The 24,203-nt window shown below is 44.0% G+C and overlaps 1 protein-coding gene across 2 annotated transcripts in view; it reads right to left on the minus strand.

Moving 5' to 3' along the window:
* rgs9 (regulator of G-protein signaling 9) overlaps positions 1-8,533 on the minus strand; it is a 79,191-nt gene extending 70,658 nt beyond the window's left edge. Inside the window, exon 1 of one of the 2 annotated variants that reach the window (XM_012969987.3) lies at positions 8,388-8,533. In XM_012969987.3, coding sequence (XP_012825441.1) covers positions 8,388-8,450 — 63 coding nt within the window. In that variant the 5' untranslated portion in view covers positions 8,451-8,533. The remainder of the gene's footprint in view (positions 1-8,387) is intronic. The other variant, NM_001103027.1, reaches the window with a different exon arrangement.
* Positions 8,534-24,203: the final 15,670 nt, after the last annotated feature.

Consider the following 24,203-nt stretch of genomic DNA (forward strand, 5'->3'; position numbering starts at 1 on the left):
ATGCAAACCCTCACCTTAACATGCTGTTTATTACGGCTAATGTGATTTGATGTTCAGATAATAAATATCTCACACGTTTATTTCAGTCGCAGCGGGCGGGGCAGGGGGAATCCATGCTCATATTATAACTGAACGGCGAGAACATTAGGTTAAAGTACCCGGTACATAATGATAAAAATACTCCATCCATCAGACCTTTTTTCTGTACAGAAATCATCTCTAAAGAGCTTATCCTTTTTCATAAAACTCCATCTGGCCCCCGGGGGGGTGGAGGTCACACAAAAAGAGCATCCCCAGTGAAATGACAGCGGAACATCTGGTCAGCAGCAGATATGGGAGATGCTTTGTACATAATCTGTGCTAAACCCCATTCCCACCAGCCCTGCAGTGGATGTCTATTCAATGTGTTGATCCTTATTAAAGGGGAACTTAACCCATAATGAAAAAAAAAGGAATTCTAAGCAACTTCCCAATACATATTTGTTACACAATTTACATACATACTTTAACAACCAATGAGTGGTTCCTCTGATTAACCTTTACCTCCCCGCTTACCCAGTGTCGGACTGGGATGCCGTGCCCACCAGAAAACCTTACACCATGGACCCACTCTTCAAACTATTATTCATACACTTCTCACTCAAACTCTATATTTTCCTAGTTTTTTTTTCTTTACATACTATAATCTACTCTTCTGTATATTTAGTTGCTTTGTTCCTATAGAGAAATAGGAAATTATTGTGAATTAGGCCAAATGGCTAGAAGCAGGAGGACCCACTGACACCTGGGCCCACAGGGAATTTTCCTGGTATCCCTGTGGGCCAGTCCGACACTGCACTTACCCCTCTCCACCTGAGGCTGTTACCTTTCCCTGTTCCTGGCTTAAGAACCAAGAGTAGATGTGTCACATCCGGTACCCAGGCGATTTAATGTTAAGAGCAGACAGAGCCAGGCCAAGTTGTATTTGTACCAAAGGTAAAACTACTTGGCCCAGCACCCCCCCATCCATCTTGCACCCCACCATTCACTCTTCCTCAGTTCCAACCCTACCCTCTCCCTGTGCCTGCTAGTAGCAGAAGTAGGTAAAAGAAACATCCTTCAATTTAGTCATAGAGCTGGAACTATGGGTAGGACTGGGCAGAACAGGTTCCTACCCCTCCACCTTCCTGCCCTCGGTGTGTGCCTCTTCTGCCTACACCTTGTTCCAGCCCTGATCACCAATCAGGGGAACATGCACTGTAAGCCAGTGATCAACTCCAGGAAGCCTGGCCTCCAGATGCGATGCAGCCAAACATGGGGACCTCCTCTGATGAAGCACCCAATGGTGTGAAAGGTGTTAGGAGGGCGAAGTAAGGGTACCATGAGGCATTGGGAGACACCTGTTTGTCGTTTGGTATAGTATGTTTGTAAAATAAAAATTCTGAAATGCTTTATTGTAAATTGAGCCAATAAAGGGTTGTTTGTTCCACTGATCAACTTGTTGGTTAAACATGGTGGCCACCATCCCTGCTATGCTGGTCCCCATTTTAACACCAGATAGGGTATGGTGTAAGGGGGCAGCCTCGGGTGAAGTGCTTTGATAAACTGAGTGCCCCTTCCAATGGATCAGCAAGAAGTCTGCATCTATGTATGTGGCTCAAGTGGACCTCCTACTCTGAAGATCTGGAGATAGCAATGGGAAAGCCTTATGGAAGATTTACAATCCCCCCCTAATGAATTAAGTAGCATTGTAATCAAATGAGAGTAGAGCTTTCTCCATCCCAGCTGTTATCCCCCAGAGTGAAGACCTGAGGTTCCCAAGCAGCCGATCCAAGTATATAATCCTTATTGTAGAAAGGTCATTTTCCGGGCTAAGCATGTTATATTTGGCTTGCGTGTCAATCAAATGTTTTGTTTGGCTGTCAGTCAAAGCTCAGGGCAGCTATTATAAGCACACAGAATTACCCCCTAGATATAGCACAGTCACCAGCATCATATAAATGCAATCAAAAATACATCTCAGTAGATAAAGGGCCCTAGCCCTGGTCACTTGTATTAAAGCACCCACAGACAACTATCAGTTAATGGCCAAGTGACTTTTTAACCTGATCTACAGGATATGGGAGTGCTCATCAAGCCTATGTGTACAGGGTCTGACTGGGCCGCCGGGCCACCAGGAAAAATCCTTGGGGGGGGTTAGGGGACACGGCCAGCGGGGCACCTGCAGGGTGGGCCCTGCACCCCCCAGTCCGACCCTGTATGTGTAAATCACCATGGGTGATGGAGGGCCAACCAGACTAGATGAATGTTCAGGCACCGCACCCAGTTTTCAAGCACAACCGTGTATTTTAAAAACACCCACGTCAAGACACCACCCTTATATTTATTCAGGCACCCATAAAGAAACCATGAGATACTAAAGTGGCTCTATAGTTCCCTTCTCACTGTCAGCACAGGGCTTGTATTAGGGATGCACCCAATCCAGGATTCGGTTCAGGATTCGACCAAGATTCGGCCTTTTTCAGCACATGCTGCTTGCTCTTTAACCATTCGAATTTGGTCCAATATTTGGCCAAATCCTTTATAAAGGACTTACGGTTCAACTGAATCTGAAAATAGTGGAATTGATGCATCCCCAGCTTGTATGAATTGCACATTTGCCCTTGAGAGAGAGTTGTTGGCTGGGTAGGTTAAATTCAAACCCTTCATTTTTGTAGCCAAAATGACATATTTTCACTGTTCACTGCCATAAGAGGGGCCCAGTGCCAGCTGGAAGCCAGACAGACACAATTTGTGGACCAATAACTGGGCTTACCCAGCGCCAGACTGGAGAGTCACCTGAAAGACCCCACCATCCCAGCCACGGAGGGCCCCCGCCGCCCCAAACCACCACCCCAGTCTCAGGCAGCAGGCCAGGGTTGGCAGAGCCCAATGGGTTTTCTCCCAGTTCCCAGCTCAGTCTGACCCGTGGCTTGCAAGAGTGTGGGTGGCTTTTGGGACAATTCTGGGCATGTTCGGGTGTAAGAGTACATGGACACACACTGGACATAATCTATTTTGATAAGCATATTTAAAACCAAGGCCTCATTCTACTAACCCAACAGGGGCTTAGGTGGGCAGTAGGCTAATGTCCAAGGCCCCCTAAGGAGAAAACCCTGCCAACTAACTAATATGGGGTCCTGTGATTTCTAATGGCAGCTTGCCCACACACGTCTGCCTTGGCTAGTATTCGACTGGCCCAGCTGGTAAATCCCCTGCTAGGGCTGGGGCCCCAAATTACAATTTTACTGGCAATTTATTTGCAATTAATGTGCAATACCCTACAAGTTCCTCCCTTTCCTGTTCCTTTTGTGAAAGGATTGCTCCTTAAAAGTACAGACCCGCCCATACCCCACCTATTTTCCCCACCCTATGACATCATTTCCCCACTCTCATGTTACTCCCCGCCTACTCCACCAACCCAAAGGTTGGTATTATAGGTATAGGACCTGTTATCCAGAATGCTCGGGACCTGGGGCTTTCCGGATAAGGGGTCTTTCAGTAATTTGGATCTCCCTTAAGTCTGCTAAAAATCATTTAAACATCATTTAAACTCAACAGGATTGTTGCATCCAATAAGGATTACTGATATCTTAGTTGGGATCAAGTACTGGTACTGTTTTATTATTACAGAGAAAAGGGAATCATTTAACCATGAAATAAACCCAATAGGGCTGTTCTGCCCCAATAAGGGGTAATTATATCTTAGTTGGGATCAAGTACAGGTACTGTTTTATTATTACAGAGAAAAGGGAATCATTTAACCATTAAATAAACCCAATAGGGCTGTTCTGCCCCAATAAGGGGTAATTATATCTTAGTTGGGATCAAGTACAGATACTGTTTTATTATTACAGAGAAAAGGGAATCATTTAACCATGAAATAAACCCAATAGGGCTGTTCTGCCCCCAATAAGGGGTAATTATATCTTAGTTGGGATCAAGTACAGGTACTGTTTTATTATTACAGAGAAAAGGGAATCATTTAACCATGAAATAAACCCAATAGGGCTGTTCTGCCCCAATAAGGGGTAATTATATCTTAGTTGGGATCAAGTACAGGTACTGTTTTATTATTACAGAGAAAAGGGAATCATTTAACCATTAAATAAACCCAATAGGGCTGTTCTGCCCCCAATAAGGGGTAATTATATCTTAGTTGGGATCAAGTACAGGTACTGTTTTATTATTACAGAGAAAAGGGAATCATTTAACCATTAAATAAACCCAATAGGGCTGTTCTGCCCCAATAAGGGGTAATTATATCTTAGTTGGGATCAAGTACAGGTACTGTTTTATTATTACAGAGAAAAGGGAATCATTTAACCATGAAATAAACCCAATAGGGCTGTTCTGCCCCAATAAGGGGTAATTATATCTTAGTTGGGATCAAGTACAGGTACTGTTTTATTATTACAGAGAAACGGGAATGATTTTTAAAAATTAGAACTATTTGCTTATAATGGAATCTATGGGAGATGGCCATTCCGTAATTCGGAACTTTCTGGATAACGCGTTTTCCCTACCTACAATATGTAGTTATATGCAGTAAGACAGGGACCACTAATTTAATAAATATATAAGAACTATTAGAGAAATATAAAAGATTAGATACAGCAAATCTGATTACAAAAGTTTGGTGGATTTGGGGTTGAACCATTCCAGCTTCCGTTTAAGCGTTTGGACCCAAGATGGTGTCCCAGAGCGCCCACCCCTAACTAATGTAAAACTTATTTTTCCTTTTGGATCAAAACCTTTTAGAAAATAGAACCTTCAGTTTCCTCCTTCGGAAAGTGAATTCTGCAGCCCCTACGGAGTAATTAGAAGGCGCCTTTAATGATTTATTCCCTCTACAATTTCTCGCTATTTGAAAGCAAGGACAGATGATGGATTCCAGCAAATGTACTATGAGCGGGGTAGGATTTCACTCAATTAGAGTTTTTATCTCTGGGATGGAGCAGGGTACACAGGGGATTTACACACGGCCACGTGAGACAATTTATAACATAACCCCCAGATCCTACCACAGCAATGCTTTCTTTAGGCATCCTATGTATCCATAGTCATAATGAGGTCTGTTGCTAGGGGTTGTAGTTAATAACAACTGGGGGCTGTACAAAAGGATTCATGGATATCTCACCTGCTACTATAATAGCTGCTGTACTTTTGTCCCTGTTACTATAATTGATGTTTGGCTGTTATGCTTGTTAATATGAGTGCTGCTGTGTTGTTATTCCTGCTACTATACCCGCTGTTGCACTGTTACCCCCGCTACTATACCCGCTGTTGCACTGTTACCCCCGCTACTATACCCGCTGCTGTGTTGTTACTCCTACTACTATAGCCGCTGTTGCACTGTTACCCCACTACTATACCCGCTGCTGTGTTGTTACTCCTACTACTATAGCCGCTGTTGCACTGTTACCCCTGCTACTATACCCGCTGTTGCACTGTTACCCCCGCTACTATACCCGCTGCTGTGTTGTTACTCCTACTACTATAGCCGCTGTTGCACTGTTACCCCTGCTACTATACCCGCTGCTGTGTTGTTACTCCTACTACTATAGCCGCTGTTGCACTGTTACCCCTGCTACTATACCCGCTGTTGCACTGTTACCCCCGCTACTATACCCGCTGCTGTGTTGTTACTCCTACTACTATAGCCGCTGTTGCACTGTTACCCCTGCTACTATACCCGCTGCTGTGTTGTTACTCCTACTACTATAGCCGCTGTTGCACTGTTACCCCTGCTACTATACCCGCTGTTGCACTGTTACCCCCGCTACTATACCCGCTGCTGTGTTGTTACTCCTACTACTATAGCCGCTGTTGCACTGTTACCCCTGCTACTATACCCGCTGCTGTGTTGTTACTCCTACTACTATACCCGCTGTTGCACTGTTACCCCTGCTACTATACCCACTGCTGTGTTGTTACTCCTACTACTATACCCGCTGTTGCACTGTTACCCCCGCTACTGTACCTGCTGCTGGATTGTTACTTGTACTACTATACCTGCTGCTGGGTTGTTACTCGTGCTACTATACCTACTGCTGCACTGTTACCCCTGCTACTATACCCATTGCTGCATTGTTACCCCTGCTACTATACCCACTGCTGCACTGTTACCCCTGCTACTATACCCATTGCTGCATTGTTACCCCTGCTACTATACCCACTGCTGCACTGTTACCCCTGCTACTATACCCATTGCTGCATTGTTACCCCTGCTACTATACCCATTGCTGCACTGTTATGCCTGCTATTATACCCACTGTTGCACTGTTATGTCTGCTACTATACCCCCTGTTGCACTGTTACCCCTGCTACTATACCCATTGCTGCATTGTTACCCCTGCTACTATACCCACTGCTGCACTGTTACCCCTGCTACTATACCCATTGCTGCATTGTTACCCCTGCTACTATACCCACTGCTGCACTGTTACCCCTGCTACTATACCCATTGCTGCATTGTTACCCCTGCTACTATACCCATTGCTGCACTGTTATGCCTGCTATTATACCCACTGTTGCACTGTTATGTCTGCTACTATACCCACTGTTGCACTGTTATGCCTGCTACTATACCCCCTGTTGCACTGTTATGCCTGCTACTATACCCACTGTTGCACTGTTATGCCTGCTACTATACCCACTGTTGCACTGTTACCCCTTCTACTATACCCATTGCTGCACTGTTATGTCTGCTACTATACCCATTGCTGCACTGTTATGCTTGCTACTATACCCACTGCTGCACTGTTACCCCTGCTACTATACCCATTGCTGCACTGTTACCCCTGCTACTATACCCACTGCTGCACTGTTACCCCTGCTACTATACCCATTGCTGCACTGTTACCCCTGCTACTATACCCACTGTTGCACTGTTATGCCTGCTACTATACCCATTGTTGCACTGTTACCCCTGCTACTATACCCACTGCTGCACTGTTATGTCTGCTACTATACCCATTGCTGCACTGTTATGCCTGCTACTATACCCACTGCTGCACTGTTATGTCTGCTATTGTACCCATTGCTGCACTGTTATGCCTGCTACTATACCCACTGCTGCACTGTTACCCCTGCTACTATACCCATTGCTGCACTGTTATGCCTGCTACTATACCCATTGCTGCACTGTTATGCCTGCTACTATACCCACTGCTGCACTGTTACCCCTGCTACTATAACCACTGCTGCACTGTTATGCCTGCTGCTATAAGTGTTACTGTACTATTAACCCTGCTATTATCAATGATGCCCATTGTTCCCCTGTTAGTCTGCTACTGTACCCATTGCTGCCCTATTATACCAGTTACTATAAAGGCTGTTGCCCTATTATCCCCACTACTTTAAGTGATGCTGCACAGTTATTCCTGATAGTACTGTTGTGCTATTACCCGTGCTACTATAAGCGATGCCCATTGCTACCCTATTATACCAGTTGATAATAAGGCTGCTCCCCTGTTATCCAATGCCGCAGTGTTATGCCTGTTAGTACTGCTGTGCTATTATCTCTTCTACTATAAGTAATGCCTTACACCTTATGGGCACCCTTACTTGGCCCCCCATAAAGACAGCTCAGCAGCCCACAGGTAGCCCAACCCCTGCCCAAGTACTTAGCTGTGCAAAAAATCCTTCTCTGAATGCTTTGAGTCAATGTGCTGCTCCTCCGAGACTCACTAACCTCATCATTTCCCCGTCACGGTCTCTTAGCCTGAATGATATCATATTAACTAATGAACAGGAGAGGCGAGGAGTGCAATCGAAAGGACTCAGACAAGTCAGCCTGGTACTTTAGCTGATCCGTTCCACTTTAACTGATACATGGACACAGGCAGTCGCCACTATCCCCAAAGGCACTCAGGGGTATCTTCATTTGACTGCTAATTGCATGTGAGAATCCAGGATATCAGGGATAGTCTAGAGTTATCCATCACTTTGGGGTATCTCTGGCTATAGTTGTAGTAGGAAAGATGCAACCATGTAAATAAAATATAATCCATAGAATGCAAGCTGGACACTGGCAGTCCATGGAGGATAAAGGCAAACCCTAAAGCCCTGTGTCCTGGTTTAACACTAAATTGGGCAGGCAGAGCAGCAAGTGAAATATTCTGGAAAGTGCTAAATTATTAACCAGCAACGCATAGGAACCAGTGCAAACCCACCCTGGCACAGCCAAGCCTTAGCTACATATGTACCCAGCTGGCAGAATAAGGGTCAGGGCATCGTGCAACAATCCCAGGAGCAAACTGTCACCCACAACAACTCCAGGGTCCTGGGGATCCCTTGTCAGCGACACTGTAGAACAAAGGTGACACCCTACGGTGGGGATAGGGTGGGAAAGAAAAGGCACTTACCTTGGCCAAACATGACATCTGGACTTTGCAATTCTTCCCTGGTTGGAGACTGTTAATGGTCATTGCTGAATGCTGAAGGGAAACTGCTGCCTTGGAAGCTGTGTGTCCCTCTGTATTAATGTGGAGAGTGATGGCTCAGTGGGCTGGCAGGCTGCTCCTCTCCCATCTCACTGCTGCCACCTTGTGGATACAAATGAGTAGTGCGTTAATGGGCAAGTACTGCAGGGGGGTTGCAATAAGAGCAAGAGGGGGATGCAAAGATCATTTATGTTCTCTAGTAAAGTGCAACCTGATGGCAGAATTGGCAGTGTGCCAACTTAATCATATATGCAAGAAGATATATGCAGATAAGCTGGGTAAAACACCATTGTATTCTATAGGGCTAATCTGTTATCTGCTGTGCCTTTTCTCCTTTTTTTCAGTTTGAATGGCTGCCCCGGGGCTACACAACAGCTTTGCCAGTGGTTGCTTTGGGTTGGTACAGAAGCCCAAAACATACTGTACATAATTTCTGCCCTACTTCTTTAGTTAGGCTTTAGTTCTCCTTTAAAGGGGTAGTTCACCTTTAAGTTAACTATTAGTATGTTATAGAATGGCCAATTCTAAGCAACCTTTTAACTGGTTTTCATTATTTATATTTTATAGTTTTTAAATTATTTGCCTTCTACTTGTACCTTTTAAATGGGCCTCACTGACCCCAGCAGCCTGGCTCCATTTTTATTGTTATTGTTAATTTTTATAACTTATTACAGGAAGGCCATCTCCCATAGACTCCATTTTAATCAAATAATTCACATTTTTAAAAATGGTTTCCTTTTTCCTTAATTACCCCTTATTGGGGGCAGAACAGCCCTATTGGGTTTATTTAATGGTTAAATGATTCCCTTTTCTCTGTAATAATAAAACAGTACCTGTACTTGATCCCAACTAAGATATAATTACCCCTTATTGGGGCAGAACAGCCCTATTGGGTTTATTTAATGGTTAAATGATTCCCTTTTCTCTGTAATAATAAAACAGTACCTGTACTTGATCCCAACTAAGATATAATTACCCCTTATTGGGGGCAGAACAGCCCTATTGGGTTTATTTAATGGTTAAATGATTCCCTTTTCTCTGTAATAATAAAACAGTACCTGTACTTGATCCCAACTAAGATATAATTACCCCTTATTGGGGGCAGAACAGCCCTATTGGGTTTATTTAATGGTTAAATGATTCCCTTTTCTCTGTAATAATAAAACAGTACCTGTACTTGATCCCAACTAACATATAATCAATCCTTATTGGAGCAAAACAATCCTATTGGGGTTAATAACTGTTTAAACCATTTTTTTAGTAGACTTAAGGTAGGAGATGCGAATTACAGAAAGACCCCTTATCCCGTAACCCCCAGGTCTCGAGCATTCTGGATAACGGGTCCCATACCTGTACCTCAAAAAATGAGAAAACAAGGCTGCCACTAGAAAAGACTGGACCAATTAGCAAAAAGTGTTGCCATTAAAGCATGTTTGTTTTTTATTTAAAGAAAAAAACATTTCAAACAGCCTGGCGCGTTTTGTGCCAAAAGTGGGCACTTAACCATAGTAACAGGATCATTAAGGGTTAACATGGGGCCAAAGACACCATTAGAGAATGCACGCGGCAAGCTCCTAATTTCATTGCACACAGGCTTTGGTCTACTAAATCCTTATTAGTATTGACACCTAGTGGCCAAACCAACATCACAGAGGAATGAAGACAAATCTCTGTGTAGCAGTGAGATACGAGGCACTCAGACTGCAATAAACTCATTTATAAGCGCGAGGTGAGAATGGCGAGAATGCTAAATCATGCGTATTTGCTACATTCCATGCAAAACAAACCCTTAATAAACCTTAGGGGGCCGATTTACTAATCCACGAACGGATCGAAAGCGTCCGAATGCGTTTTTTTCGTAATGATCGGTATTTTGCGATTTTTTCCGTCGCCGTTGCGACTTTTTCGTAAATTGTCGCAACTTTTTCGTAGCCATTACGACTTGCGCGAATTGTTGCGACTTTTTCGTATCCGTTGCGGCAAAATCGGAAAGGTTTGCCCGCCGTTTACTAGCGCTCAATACGAAAAAGTCGCGACAATTCGCGCAAGTCGCAACGGCTACGAAAAAGTCGCGACAATTCGCGCAAGTCATAACAGCTACGAAAAAGTTGTGACAATTCACGAAAAAGTTGCGACGGCGATGAAAAAATCGCAAAAAATACAAAAGAGTCGCAAAATGTTCGTTTCCAATCCGATTTTTTCCCATTCGGGATTCAGATTCGTGGATTAGTAAATCAGACCCTTAGTCTTGGATAACAACCCCAAACTACAAGGATTCCCCCAGCATCAACATTACTGGGGCTATAAATCTAGATCCAAATCCTACTGAAATGGGACTTGGAGAAAGAATTTATTGTGTGGTGTTGCTTTAAGAATCCCTCCCTGATATTGCAGGACTACACTTCCCATCATGCCTCTTGAAAATATGCGGGAGAATGATGGGAAATGTAGACCGTCAACATCGGAGTGGAGTGTCAGTTACAAATAGAAAATGGTTCCTGTAGTTATTTCCTTTAAATAGCTTACATTTATGTGTCTTTAACACATTTCCCTGATTTTACATTTTCCCTGATTTTACATCTTTTTTCCATGGTCCCCTGAAAAACGTAAAATGGGGGTTCTACTGTATAGCGTTCTAGGAGGCATTAATGCAGAGGTGAGCCAGGCAGTCTGGGTGTCCTAGGCAACCCAGTTGGCCACCTCGCCCCTGTGCGGACTAGGGGTAGGCAGGAGAGGTTCCCCCACAATTCATTGCGCCCTAGGCCGGTGCCTCTCCCGCCTACCCCTAGTTCCAACCCTGCACTAATGTGTTGAATCCATTGGCAGTAAATTTGCCAAAATGACTTTCCTTCTCCTATAATATGATATAAACTATCTGCTGATTAAGTATTCATTCTGGAGGGTATGGTTTTCCTTTAAAGGGGAACTAAAGGTCATAAAAGAATTAGGGTAGAAATGTTACACGTTAGGGCATTTAATACATGCAAGGTGCAAAAATGGGTACAATGCAAGATGTTTTGGCACGGTGCACCCTGCCCTGTATGCTAAATGCATAGTTTCAGGTCTCAGAGAATGGATCATAGAAACCTGCATCCCCCCCATGAATATATGGCTGAGGCTCATAGGGACAGAGAGGCTGCTGGCATGTCAGGCAGAGATAATAGGTACGGCTGCTGGTGACTGGGGGCCAGTTCCTATTGGCTGCACTAAGCCCCTCCTTACCTACTCCATGGAATGGAAGTGATTCAGCAGAGCGGGGGAACCTGTTGGGTCTTGCCATAAGGAAGGTGGCTTCAGGCGTTCAGTTCAGATTCGAGTGTAGTTTGACACTCGATACATAAGAAATGTGTGTCAGGGAATGAACACGGAAATAACGGCAGTATTTATGAAGGCGTGTCATTAAAAGGGGTTTTTTCACTTTCAGTATGGCCAGTTCTTAGCAGCTTTTCAATTAGTCTTCATTCTTTATTTTTGATCGTTTTTAATTTCCGACTCTTTCCAGCTTTCGAAAGGGTATCACTGTCGCCGGCAGCCAAAAAACTATTGGGGCTACAATGACTTTATGACTTTATCTTTCTATTCACACCCATTCCTATTCCTGTCTCTCATTCAAACTACTGCCTGGTTGCTGGGTATTATGGACCCGAGCAATAATGTAGATGCCAAAACCCCAAACTGGAGAACTGCTGAATAAAAAGGTAAATATTTCAGAAACCAAAAAATAATAAAAATCAAAGACTCTCTACATCATACTATAAAGTGAATTTAAAGGTGAACAACCCCTTTTACGCCATTATTTCCCACCTCCCTGGAGCCTAGGGTAACCCATCGAGGTTAGTGGGACACATTAACTCACATAAACTCTCTATCTCTCTATAAAAATATATCATACGATTCATGGTACATAAAAATAAACCAAGGGCACACATACTGTATATGTTAGGTCACATCAGCCAATGAATGGACATATATATATATTCCAATTTGGTAAGGTATATAATACAATATAATCTGTTGGTTAACTATTCATTCTGTTGGTATAGTTTCCCTTTAAACCTTTTAATCCATCTCACTTCAGCTTGTAAGCATGAGGTTTTTCTATTACCACCTCTGCTGGAAAGCTTACCCTGCCGCTGGTAGACAGGCTTCTCATTGGAAGTCTAACAACCCATGTAATAGCTTTAGCTTTGTAGATAATATAAAAAATATCACAAATCTGTAAACATTTAACAAATTGTAAAGTGTAAATGAGGCCACACTGTCTCGCTGTCAGTCTCTGTTCTTTGTCTCGCTCTCGCTCTCTTTAGAATCAACTAATTTCCGGCCCAGCTTTAGTTTTCAATAAGATATTTGCTTTTCAATCAGCAGAGTGCCGCTCCTATCAGCGCTAGGCCATGAATATGTAACAGAATTTACATGATGAAGTATGTATTAGATGCCGTTATATCATTACCTATCCCTTACTATATTATACTAGAAACAGGTGCAGCTTTGCCGGAAAGTTACTGCCTCTTTTTTGGTTTATCTGTACATATTTCGTATTTCTCAGCTTAGCTGTATTTCCCCGATGCCTCCCATACTGTTATTTAATGTTGGCAGTAGCTCCCATTGCATTGCTGCCTGTCACTTACTGCCCCCTACTGCCCCCTACTGCCCCATCTCATCTATTCTTGTATGCAACCCACTACCTATTGCCGCATACACTGTACGTTTTTCCAACTGGAAGGAGAAGGTGTAGCTTAAGAGAAGAAGGAATTTCTGCCGCTTTGCAGAGCGATTTGACAAAATTAGATAACTGGGCAGCAAACTGGAAAATGAGGTTCAATGTTGATAAGTGCAAAGTTATGCATTTTGGTAGGAATAATATAAACGCAAACTATCTACTGAATGGTAGTGAGTTGGGGGGATCCTTAATGGGGAAGGATCTAGGGGTTTTTGTTGATAACAAGTTGTCTAATGCCAGGCAGTGTCATTCTGTGGCTACTACAGCAAATAAAGTGCTGTCTTGTATAAAAAGGGCATTGACTCAAGGGATGAGAACATAATTTTGCCCCTTTATAGGTCCCTGGTAAGGCCTCACCTTGAGTATGCAGTGCAGTTTTGGGCTCCAGTCCTTAAGAAGGATATTAATGAGCTGGAGAGAGTGCAGAGTTTGCAACTAAACTGGTAAAGGGGATGGGAGGGTTAAACTATGAGGTGAGACTGTCGAGGTTGGGGTTGTTTTCTCTGGAAAAGAGGCGCTTGCGAGGGGACATGATTACTCTGTACAAGTACATTAGAGGGGATTATAGGCAGTTGGGGGATGTTCTTTTTTCCCATAAAAACAATCAGCGCACCAGAGGTCACCCCTTTAGATTAGAGGAAAGGAGCTTCCATTTGAAGCAGCGTAGGTGGTTTTTCACGGTGAGGGCAGTGAGGTTATGGAATGCCCTTCCTAGTGATGTGGTAATGGCAGATTCTGTTAATGCCTTTGAGAGGGGCCTGGATGAGTTCTTGATCAATCAGAATATCCAAGGCTATTGTGATACTAATATCTACAGTTAGTACTAGTGGTTGTATATATAGTTTATGTATGTGAGTGTATAGATTGGTAGGTGTGGGTTAGGTGTGCTGGGTTTACTTGGATGGGTTGAACTTGATGGACACTGGTCTTTTTTCAACCCTATGTAACTATGTAACTATGTAACTACTATTGGATGCCCCAGATTAAAGGTCCCCATACACGGGCCGATTCTAGCTGCTGATATTGGTACCTTAGACTGATTCACCAGCTTATCGGCCCGTGTAGGGGCACTACCGACAGGCCGGCCCGACCAATATCTGGCCTGAAATCGGGCAGATCTCGATCAGGCAGGTTTGAAAACTAGTCGGATCGGGGACCACATCGGCTCGTTGATGCAGTCCTTGAAGCGATGGACGCCTATACCCATCATTCTAATTCGATTGTTTGGCCCCATATTTCCAATATGTAGCGATGGGCGAAATGTTTCGGCAGGCATGGATTCGCAGCGAATTTCTGTGTTTCGCCATTGGCGGATTGTTTCGCGAAACGAATAAAAACATTCGCCGCGTAAAAATTCGCCGCACGTCCAAAAATTGTAGCCGGCGGCAAAAAAGAATAGTCGCGGGCGTCAAAAGAATAGCCGCACGACGAAATAATAGCCACTGGTGACAAAAGAATAGGCGTGCGACGGAATAATAGCCGCTGGCGACGAAACAATAGCTGCGCAACGAAATAATAGCCGCTGGCGACGAAACAATAGCCGCGCGACAAAATAATAGCCGCGGGCGACGAAACAATAGCCGCGCGACAAAATAATAGCTGCGGGCAACGAAACAATAGGCGCGCAACAAAATAATAGCCGCGGGCAACAAAACAATAGCTGCGTGACAAAATAATAGCCGCGGGCGACAAAAGAATAGTCGCAGGCGACAAATTTTTTTTGTCGCACAACATTTTCGCCGTTTCGCTGATCTTTTGAAAGATTCGCAAATTTTTCGGCGAAGCAAAACAGAACAGATTCGCTCATCACTACCAATATGTATATTGGAAATGCTATCTGGTTACCCAGGAACCAAAACACACACATTGTGAGGGTTGTGTTATTGTTCCTCTTATTGTTTATCTTTCTACAACCATAGATTCAGTTTATTATGTGGCCAATAGGTCCTGTAGATTTGGGCAGGTTTCCAACAGGGAGGCCCATTTATCAAAGTTCTTATTTTTGTGGTTGTAGAGGTTTTTCAAACCACAAAAAAAACTCATTTTCTGTAAAACCACGAATGCCAAGTGATTTATTAGAACAGCCTTCTAAAAAAAAGCCCAAAAAAGCATTTGAAAACCACAATGTTTTGCATTTTTCAGTGAATGGAGTCTCTGAAATATCCAAAAACTTGTAATACCAAAGAAAGATCTTTAAGTTGGAATGAAGGACGGCTGCCATTGACTTCTACATGACCTCGACAGCTTATATATTTGCATGCGTATTTTTACTTTTGTATTTGTCCCAGTTTTGACACATAATAAATGGTGAAAAAAAAATCACAATTTATTTAAACAAAAAATTTGAGTTTTAGCACAAAAAAATATGAATTGTGAAAAAAATAAACCTTGTATTAAAAATTGGGAAGTTTAGATTTTAGGCTAACAAAAAAAGAGGGAAAATGGCGATAGACAAAATGACCAAAGAGCCTAATACAGGTATGGGACCTGTTATCCAGAATGCTCGGGACCTGGGGTTTTCCGGATAAGGGATCTTTCCGTAATTTGAAACTCCTACCTTTAGTCTACTAAAAAAAATGATTTAAACAGCGATTAAACCCAATAGAATTGTTTTGGCTCAAATAAGGATTACTTAAATCTTGGGATTAAGTACTAGGTTCTGTTTTATTATTACAGAGAAAAAGGAAATTATTTTTAAAAATGTGAATTATTTGATTAATATGGAGTCTATGGGAGATGACGTTTCCGTAATTTGGAAGTTTCTGGATAATGCGTTTCCGGATAAGGGATTCGATATCTGTACTGGCCCTTGCAGGGTCAGACTGGAGGGAGCAGGGCCCACCAGGGCTGCCCCCCAAGGTGCCCCCAACGGCCACATCCCTCGCACCGCCCCTGGCACCCACTCAATGTCCTCCCCTGAGCAGGAAGTAAAAGGCGCAAACAGGTATCAGGTCTGGGCCGCTTGGGCCCACCAGAATTTTTTCCGGTGCCTCGGTGGCCATTCCGACCCTTGTTTGCAGTAATTGAGATGAATGGCACTGTGCATGAACTGCTGTGAATGATGTCTAATCTCTGTAAAGCACTGTGGAATATGTTGGTGATATATAATAAAAATAATCTTCAGTCCTGGAGAAAAAAAAGCCTCATAGTCCCCAGTCCTGGGCCATCTCAGCAGGGAGTAGGCGACTCGCTGCTTTTGCTGAATTGAGCTCACTCCACAATGTGGCACATAAGATTAGAGAAAGTGCTGAGCTTAGGGTTTCCCCATTCCCAGCACAAATATGCAGCCCAAGTTATCAGGTTCAAGCCAATGAGATTGCTATAAATACAACCACTTGGAACTATCTCTGAAATATCTCCAAGCAGCCTGGAAATGTGGCCTTTTCTGTCTCCTTATTGAGGGCGTCTGACAGTTGATGACACCTTGGCTATAGAGCTCGCCATGCTAAATTTAGTAATAAACATTATTTGCTTTGGACCTGTTTTTCTCTGCTGAATTGTGATTGGTAGAGTACAAACGTACAGGAAGATATCTGTATTCGTACATAAAGAACACTGTTGCTTTGTTAGGGGCTATGGCAGAAGGGAGTATTCACCAGTTTTTATTGCTTTTAGCGCTGGTTTGCCTTTCTGTGCATATAGACTCAAAGGGAAACAGAAGATCAGTTAGATACAAAGGGAAACAGATTATAGCAGAACAGAAAGAGGAAAAATGGGTATCATGTGAGGGAAGGGAAGCAATGGAAATAGAAAGCTAGATGCATTTAAGTTAAAGGAGGAAATTCTTAATGTGGCGACCATAATTGTTGAGCAAATGGGAATGCCATAAAAACATATTCTTTACAAATAGGCCACATTTGTCAATTTCTCATTTACAATATCCACCCCCCTTGTGTATATGATAATTACACCCCAGTGACTAATAGCCTTATCATTTACAGTAGGGGGTACATTATCCCTTATAATACATGAGTGATACTCAGAGTTCCCTGTATAACTCAGCCTGCAGCCTTGTGCCTTTATATGGGCACAGAACCCCTCAGTGACTGCTAATATCCTTATCATTTACAGTAGGGGGTACATTATCCCTTATAATACATGAGTGATACTCAGAGTTCCCTGTATAACTCAGCCTGCAGCCTTGTGCCTTTATATGGGCACAGAACCCCTCAGTGACTGCTAATATCCTTATCATTTACAGTAGGGGGTACATTATCCCTTATAATACATGAGTGATACTCAGAGTTCCCTGTATAACTCAGCCTGCAGCCTTGTGCCTTTATATGGGCACAGAACCCCTCAGTGACTTCTAATATCCTTATCATTTACAGTAGGTGGTACATTATCCCTTATAATACATGAGTGATACTCAGAGTTCCCTGTATAACTCAGCCTGCAGCCTTGTGCCTTTATATGGTCACAGAACCCCTCAGTGACTTCTAATATCCTTATCATTTGCAGTAGGGGGTACAATTTCTCTACTCCTTTGGGATTGTCAGACTGATTGTTTTGTCAAGGTGATATTAAATATTAATCGCATACATACATACATCTTCAACTAGAGGGAAAAGGTGATTCCCATTCGTGATATCATGAAGATTGGACGCTTGCTCAGAAAAATGGAAGCAGCAGGCCCCAGACATGGGAGTTGCATTCTTCGTCGAAATCTGTGGACAACTCCTTGCTTTTAGAAGCAATTCCCAGACAAATTGTACTCAGATAATCACAATCCTCTAAAGACACAACAGAGTTAGGAGCGTCCCTTTAACAAAGCATATGGCAGACAATTCTCAGAGACAAATATGTGCTAAAAGCATCTGTTCCTAGTAGCTGCAATATGAGCTGCCGGGGGGCTGACTTTGTAAAATTTTACAAATTAAAAAACAAGAAAAATCCTGTTTATTTAAGGAAAGTAAAATGGACTTAAACTGGCCACTAGAGTCCTGCCTGGGGTTGGATCAGGCAGTCTTTGGCTTCTGGCACCTATCAGGCGATTTCATCCTGTGTGCCATTAGCCTAAATGTAATAGACGCATGCTGTCTGCTCCAACCAATGGTCTTGGTTTTGGCAGGAGGATCCCAAATCGTGGATCCTCAAAAGGGTGCGTTTACCCCAAAAGGGAGTGGGGTTTTGGGCAGAATGGATGCATATCTGGGAATAATTGGGCAGGCCATGGTCAGAGAAAATTAAAATTTATTGAGTTTGTAGGGGAGCTGTGTATACTTGTCTCCCCTCTGTGCTGTTACTGTGTAAGGAGGAGGAGCCCCCACCCCCTGTGTGAGCTGACAGGAAGGAAGTGAGGGGAGAGGGGGCTGCTGGGAACGAGGAAGCAGACAGACAAGCAAGGTGTAGGTAGCTCACACAGTGCTCTGTATAATAAAGTAATTGGGAATCCTCCCCAGTGGCAGAAAGCGCGCTCTCTTAGGGTGCGGAAGGAAAGGGGGTCCTGTACAGGGCTCTGAAGAACAAAGCGTGCTCTTCTCAGGGCACGGAAAGCCAAAGGGAGTTCTAAGACTCTGAAGCACTTGCCACATAAGTGGGGGATTCCCCTCAGCAGAAAGTACCACCTACTGTATGTTATGTGAGTGAGGTTGCCCCTGGCTGGCAGGCTGTATCTATCTCTGCTAATTTAAAGGTATAGCGTCCTGCCAATAAATCCATCAACCTTTCCTGTGTTTGTGTGTTGTGGATCAGAGAAGTTTCCCAGGGAGGGGTACCGCAGTCCAACCTGTCCTGACCCTGGGTGGAGGCACGCCATTATCAGTGTACCTGCCCTTCCATATAGCGGAGGCCCAGGGCTCCTGTAGCGCCACACGCAGATGAATGCGTGCTAGATCTCGTGCAGTAGCAAAAGAGGGCTACAAGTTGAATAATAGTGTTGAATAATCTAAAATCCACAAGTCTGGCAAATTACATAACTTACATACAGCAGAGGAGCCGGTGGGGGGGGGGGGGGGGGGGCTGCATGGTAGTCCCCTTCTCCAGCCTCTTTGGCCACTTTTACTTTGGCACCTACTGCAAGCAAGCAAGGGGGATGGGTGCAGGGGAAATGCCATTGTGTCCAAAATTGCTCCTTGCACTTCCCTATAGCTGCGCTTAGTGCTGCTGCCTTCGTCCCACCCTCTGCTCTGAATTTTGCGTAAGTGCGCCTATTGATTTTGGAAGGGTTCTGGTAGGGTTCCTACAGCAGCACATATGTCGTTCGGATGACAAGCACCGGATAAGACGATATCCCGACAATAACAAATAATTAAGATTGGGTCAGGACAGGGCAAACCCTTTTCAGGAGCAGGTACTCGCCCACGTTAGCAGCGATCTATCGCAGGCAAGTCGCTTTGTGGGTGCTTTCCCTAAGCGTATTACAAATTTACTGGCATAAATCTGTATTATGGGCCCTAGTCTTGGCAGGTGTTTGATAGGTCCGGACCAAGATTCAAAATAGGCCCCCAACAGTCTCCCCACAGGCCCAATAAATAGTCATTGTGTATGGAACCTTACAGCAGCCCCTCTGGCATTTGCTAGAACCCACAGATTGCCAGTCTGGGCCTTCTGAATGAGTATTTAGCCCTCTAACACTATCTTACCCTGCAGCCCCCTAGATGTAGTTTAGCATTACAGGTATTGGACCTGTTATCCAGAATGCTCGGGACATGGGGTTTTCCGGATAAGGGATCTTTCCATAATTTGGATCGCCATAACCTGTCTGAAAAAATTAAATATTAAATAAACCCAATAGGCTTATTTTGCCTCCTATAAGGATTAATTATATCTAAGTTGGGATCAAGTACAGGTACTGTTTTATTACTACAGAGAAAAGGGAATCATTTAAACATGAAATAAACCCAATGGGGCTGTTCTGCCCCCAATAAGGGGTAATTATATCTTAGTTGGGATCAAGTACAAGGTACTGTTTTATTATTACAGAGAAAAGGGAATCATTTAACCATGAAATAAACCCAATAGGGCTGTTCTGCCCCAATAAGGGGTAATTATATCTTAGTTGGGATCAAGTACAGGTACTGTTTTATTATTACAGAGAAAAGGGAATCATTTAACCATTAAATAAACCCAATAGGACTGTTCTGCCCCAATAAGGGGTAATTATATCTTAGTTGGGATCAAGTACAGGTACTGTTTTATTATTACAGAGAAAAGGGAATCATTTAACCATGAAATAAACCCAATAGGACTGTTCTGCCCCCAATAAGGGGTAATTATATCTTAGTTGGGATCAAGTACAAGGTACTGTTTTATTATTACAGAGAAAAGGGAATCATTTAACCATGAAATAAACCCAATAGGGCTGTTCTGCCCCCAATAAGGGGTAATTATATCTTAGTTGGGATCAAGTACAGGTACTGTTTTATTATTACAGAGAAAAGGGAATCATTTAACCATTAAATAAACCCAATAGGACTGTTCTGCCCCCAATAAGGGGTAATTATATCTTAGTTGGGATCAAGTACAAGGTACTGTTTTATTATTACAGAGAAAAGGGAATCATTTAACCATGAAATAAACCCAATAGGACTGTTCTGCCCCCAATAAGGGGTAATTATATCTTAGTTGGGATCAAGTACAAGGTACTGTTTTATTATTACAGAGAAAAGGGAATCATTTAACCATGAAATAAACCCAATAGGGCTGTTCTGCCCCCAATAAGGGGTAATTATATCTTAGTTGGGATCAAGTACAGGTACTGTTTTATTATTACAGAGAAAAGGGAATCATTTAACCATTAAATAAACCCAATAGGACTGTTCTGCCCCCAATAAGGGGTAATTATATCTTAGTTGGGATCAAGTACAAGGTACTGTTTTATTATTACAGAGAAAAGGGAATCATTTAACCATTAAATAAACCCAATAGGGCTGTTCTGCCCCAATAAGGGGTAATTATATCTTAGTTGGGATCAAGTACAGGTACTGTTTTATTATTACAGAGAAAAGGGAATCATTTAACCATTAAATAAACCCAATAGGACTGTTCTGCCCCCAATAAGGGGTAATTATATCTTAGTTGGGATCAAGTACAAGGTACTGTTTTATAATTACAGAGAAAAAGGAAATCATTTTTAAAAATGTGAATTATTTGCTTATAATGAAGTCTATGGGAGATGGCCTTTCCGTAATCCAGAACTTTCTGGATTACGGGTTTCCGGATAAGGGATCCCATACCTGTATAAAGTGGCTTGCAAGAAAGATTTTTAAGCGCTTCTCTCAACATGGTATAAGCTACAACTGGACATGGGGTTGCCACCTGGCCAGTAAAAATTAAGCTTGATCACAATGTTATTAATAGGGAAAAAAGATAAAAATATAGGAAGGTCGGTATTTCTTCTCAGAAAAGGTGGCAACCCTAAAGGCCGTGACACACGGGGAGATTAGTTGTGCCGCGACAAATGTCCCCACAATGCCATCCCACCGGCTAGAATGTAAATCACCTGTGGGATGGCATACGCCATCCCACATGGCATACGCCAACGTTCAATGTTGATAAGTGCAAAGTTATGCATTTTGGTAGAAATAATATAAACGCAAACTATCTACTGAATGGTAGTGTGTTGGGGGTATCCTTAATGGAGAAGGATCTAGGGGTTTTTGTTGATAACAAGTTGTCTAATTCCAGGCAGTGTCATTCTGTGGCTACTACAGCAAATAAAGTGCTGTCTTGTATAAAAAAAGGGCATTGACTCAAGGGATGAGAACATAATTTTGCCCCTTTATAGGTCCCTGGTAAGGCCTCACCGTGAGTATGGGGGCAGTGTTGGGCTCCAGTCCTTAAGAAGGATATTAATGAGCTGGAGAGAGTGCAGAGACTGCAACTAAACTGGTAAAGGGGATGGAAGATTTAAACTATGAGGTGAGACTGTCGAGGTTGAGGTTGTTTTCTCTGGAAAAGAGGCGCTTGCGAGGGAACATGATTACTCTGTACAAGTACATTAGAGGGGATTATAGGCAGATGGGGGATGTTCTTTTTTCCCATAAAAACAATCAACGCACCAGAGGCCCCCCCTTTAGATTAGAGGAACGGAGCTTCCATTTGAAGCAGCATAGGGGGTTCCTCACGGTGAGGGCAGTGAGGTTGGGGAATGCCCTGCCGGGGGTGTTGGGTAGGGGGTTCCTCACGGTGAGGGCAGTGAGGTTGGGGAATGCCCTGCCGGGGGATGTTGGGTAGGGGGTTCCTCACGGTGAGGGCAGTGAGGTTGGGGAATGCCCTGCCGGGGGTGTTGGGTAGGGGGTTCCTCACGGTGAGGGCAGTGAGGTTGGGGAATGTCCTGCCGGGGGATGTTGGGTAGGGGGTTCCTCACGGTGAGGGCAGTGAGGGGGTTGGGGAATGCCCTGCCGGGGGATGTTGGGTAGGGGGTTCCTCACAGTGAGGGCAGTGAGGTTGCGGAATGCCCTGCCGGGGGATGTTGGGTAGGGGGTTCCTCATGGTGAGGGCAGTGAGGTTGGGGAATGCCCTGCCGGGGGATGTTGGGTAGGGGGTTCCTCACGGTGAGGGCAGTGAGGTTGGGGAATGCCCTGCCGGGGGTGTTGGGTAGGGGGTTCCTCACGGTGAGGGCAGTGAGGTTGGGGAATGTCCTGCCGGGGGATGTTGGGTAGGGGGTTCCTCACGGTGAGGGCAGTGAGGGGGTTGGGGAATGCCCTGCCGGGGGATGTTGGGTAGGGGGTTCCTCACAGTGAGGGCAGTGAGGGGGTTGGGGAATGCCCTGCCGGGGGATGTTGGGTAGGGGGTTCCTCACGGTGAGGGCAGTGAGGTTGGGGAATGCCCTGCCGGGGGATGTTGGGTAGGGGGTTCCTCATGGTGAGGGCAGTGAGGTTGGGGAATGCCCTGCCGGGGGATGTTGGGTAGGGGGTTCCTCACGGTGAGGGAAGTAAGGTTGGGGAATGCCCTTCCTAGAGATGGGGTAATGGCAGATTCTGTTAATGCCTATAAGAGGGGCCTGGATGAGTTCTTGAACAAATAGAGTACCCAAGGCTATTGTGATACTAATATCTACAGTTAGTACTAGTGGTTGTATATATAGTTTATGTATGTGAGTGTATAGATTGGTAAGTATAGGTTGTGTGTGCTGGGTTTACTTGGATGGGTTGAACTTGATGGACACTGGTCTTTTTTCAACCCTATGTAACTATGTAACTATATGCGGCGCCGCGATTTGCTGAAGTTGCCAAAGTTTCCTCTCAAGGCAGTTACATTCTAGCCGGTGGGATCGCCCCCTAAGATTTCCAGAAACATACAGGTGAATAACAAAAAGGGTTGATTTTAGGGTACAGTACAGCATCAAAGCTATATTTATACTGTATATATATTTATTGGGAAGATATAATAATAATTATGTGAGTGTATAGATTGGTAAGTATAGGTTTGTGTGTGCTGGGTTTACTTGGAAGGGTTGAATTTGATGGACTCTGGTCTATTTTCAACCATATGTAACTATGTATGTAACAATTAGAAGTGGCACTGAGGAGGAGTATAAGAACGAAAACGATATAACAGTTTATTTCAGAATATGAATAGGGCTGCAGGCCATTTACTGTTGGTTCTAGTGCAACAAACTTTTAGTTTGACATCCCTGACGTAAGTCATTTCATTCTCCTCAGACTTCCGGGCTTGCCAGGGGCCCCCATTTCATTGAGGGAAGAATAAATAGTACAAAAAAAACTTCAGTACAGAGGACTGTGGAAAAACTGAGAGTGACACAGTAAGCCGTGTTGCGCCACAATCCCCCCATTTCCCCTGTTCCCACCAATGAGCAGAGCGCAGCCCCCTAGCCCTGCCTGTGTGTGAATGCAGCGCTTTGTCACAGGCAGCTCCCCACTTCCTCTCTCTTTCTCTCTTCCCACCTCCTTCTCGGAGAGCGCTCAGCTCTGGCAGTTCATTGGCGGCAAAGTGCGCGGTTCTGCTCGCTGATTGGCCGCAAAGTGCGTGGTTCTGCTCGCTGATTGGCCGCAAAGTGCGCGGTTCTGCTCGCTGATTGGCTGCAAAGTGCTCCCTCTTTTGCCGTGTGA

This window comes from Xenopus tropicalis, chromosome 9 (genome assembly GCF_000004195.4).
Source record: "Xenopus tropicalis strain Nigerian chromosome 9, UCB_Xtro_10.0, whole genome shotgun sequence".
Lineage (NCBI taxonomy): Eukaryota > Metazoa > Chordata > Amphibia > Anura > Pipidae > Xenopus > Xenopus tropicalis.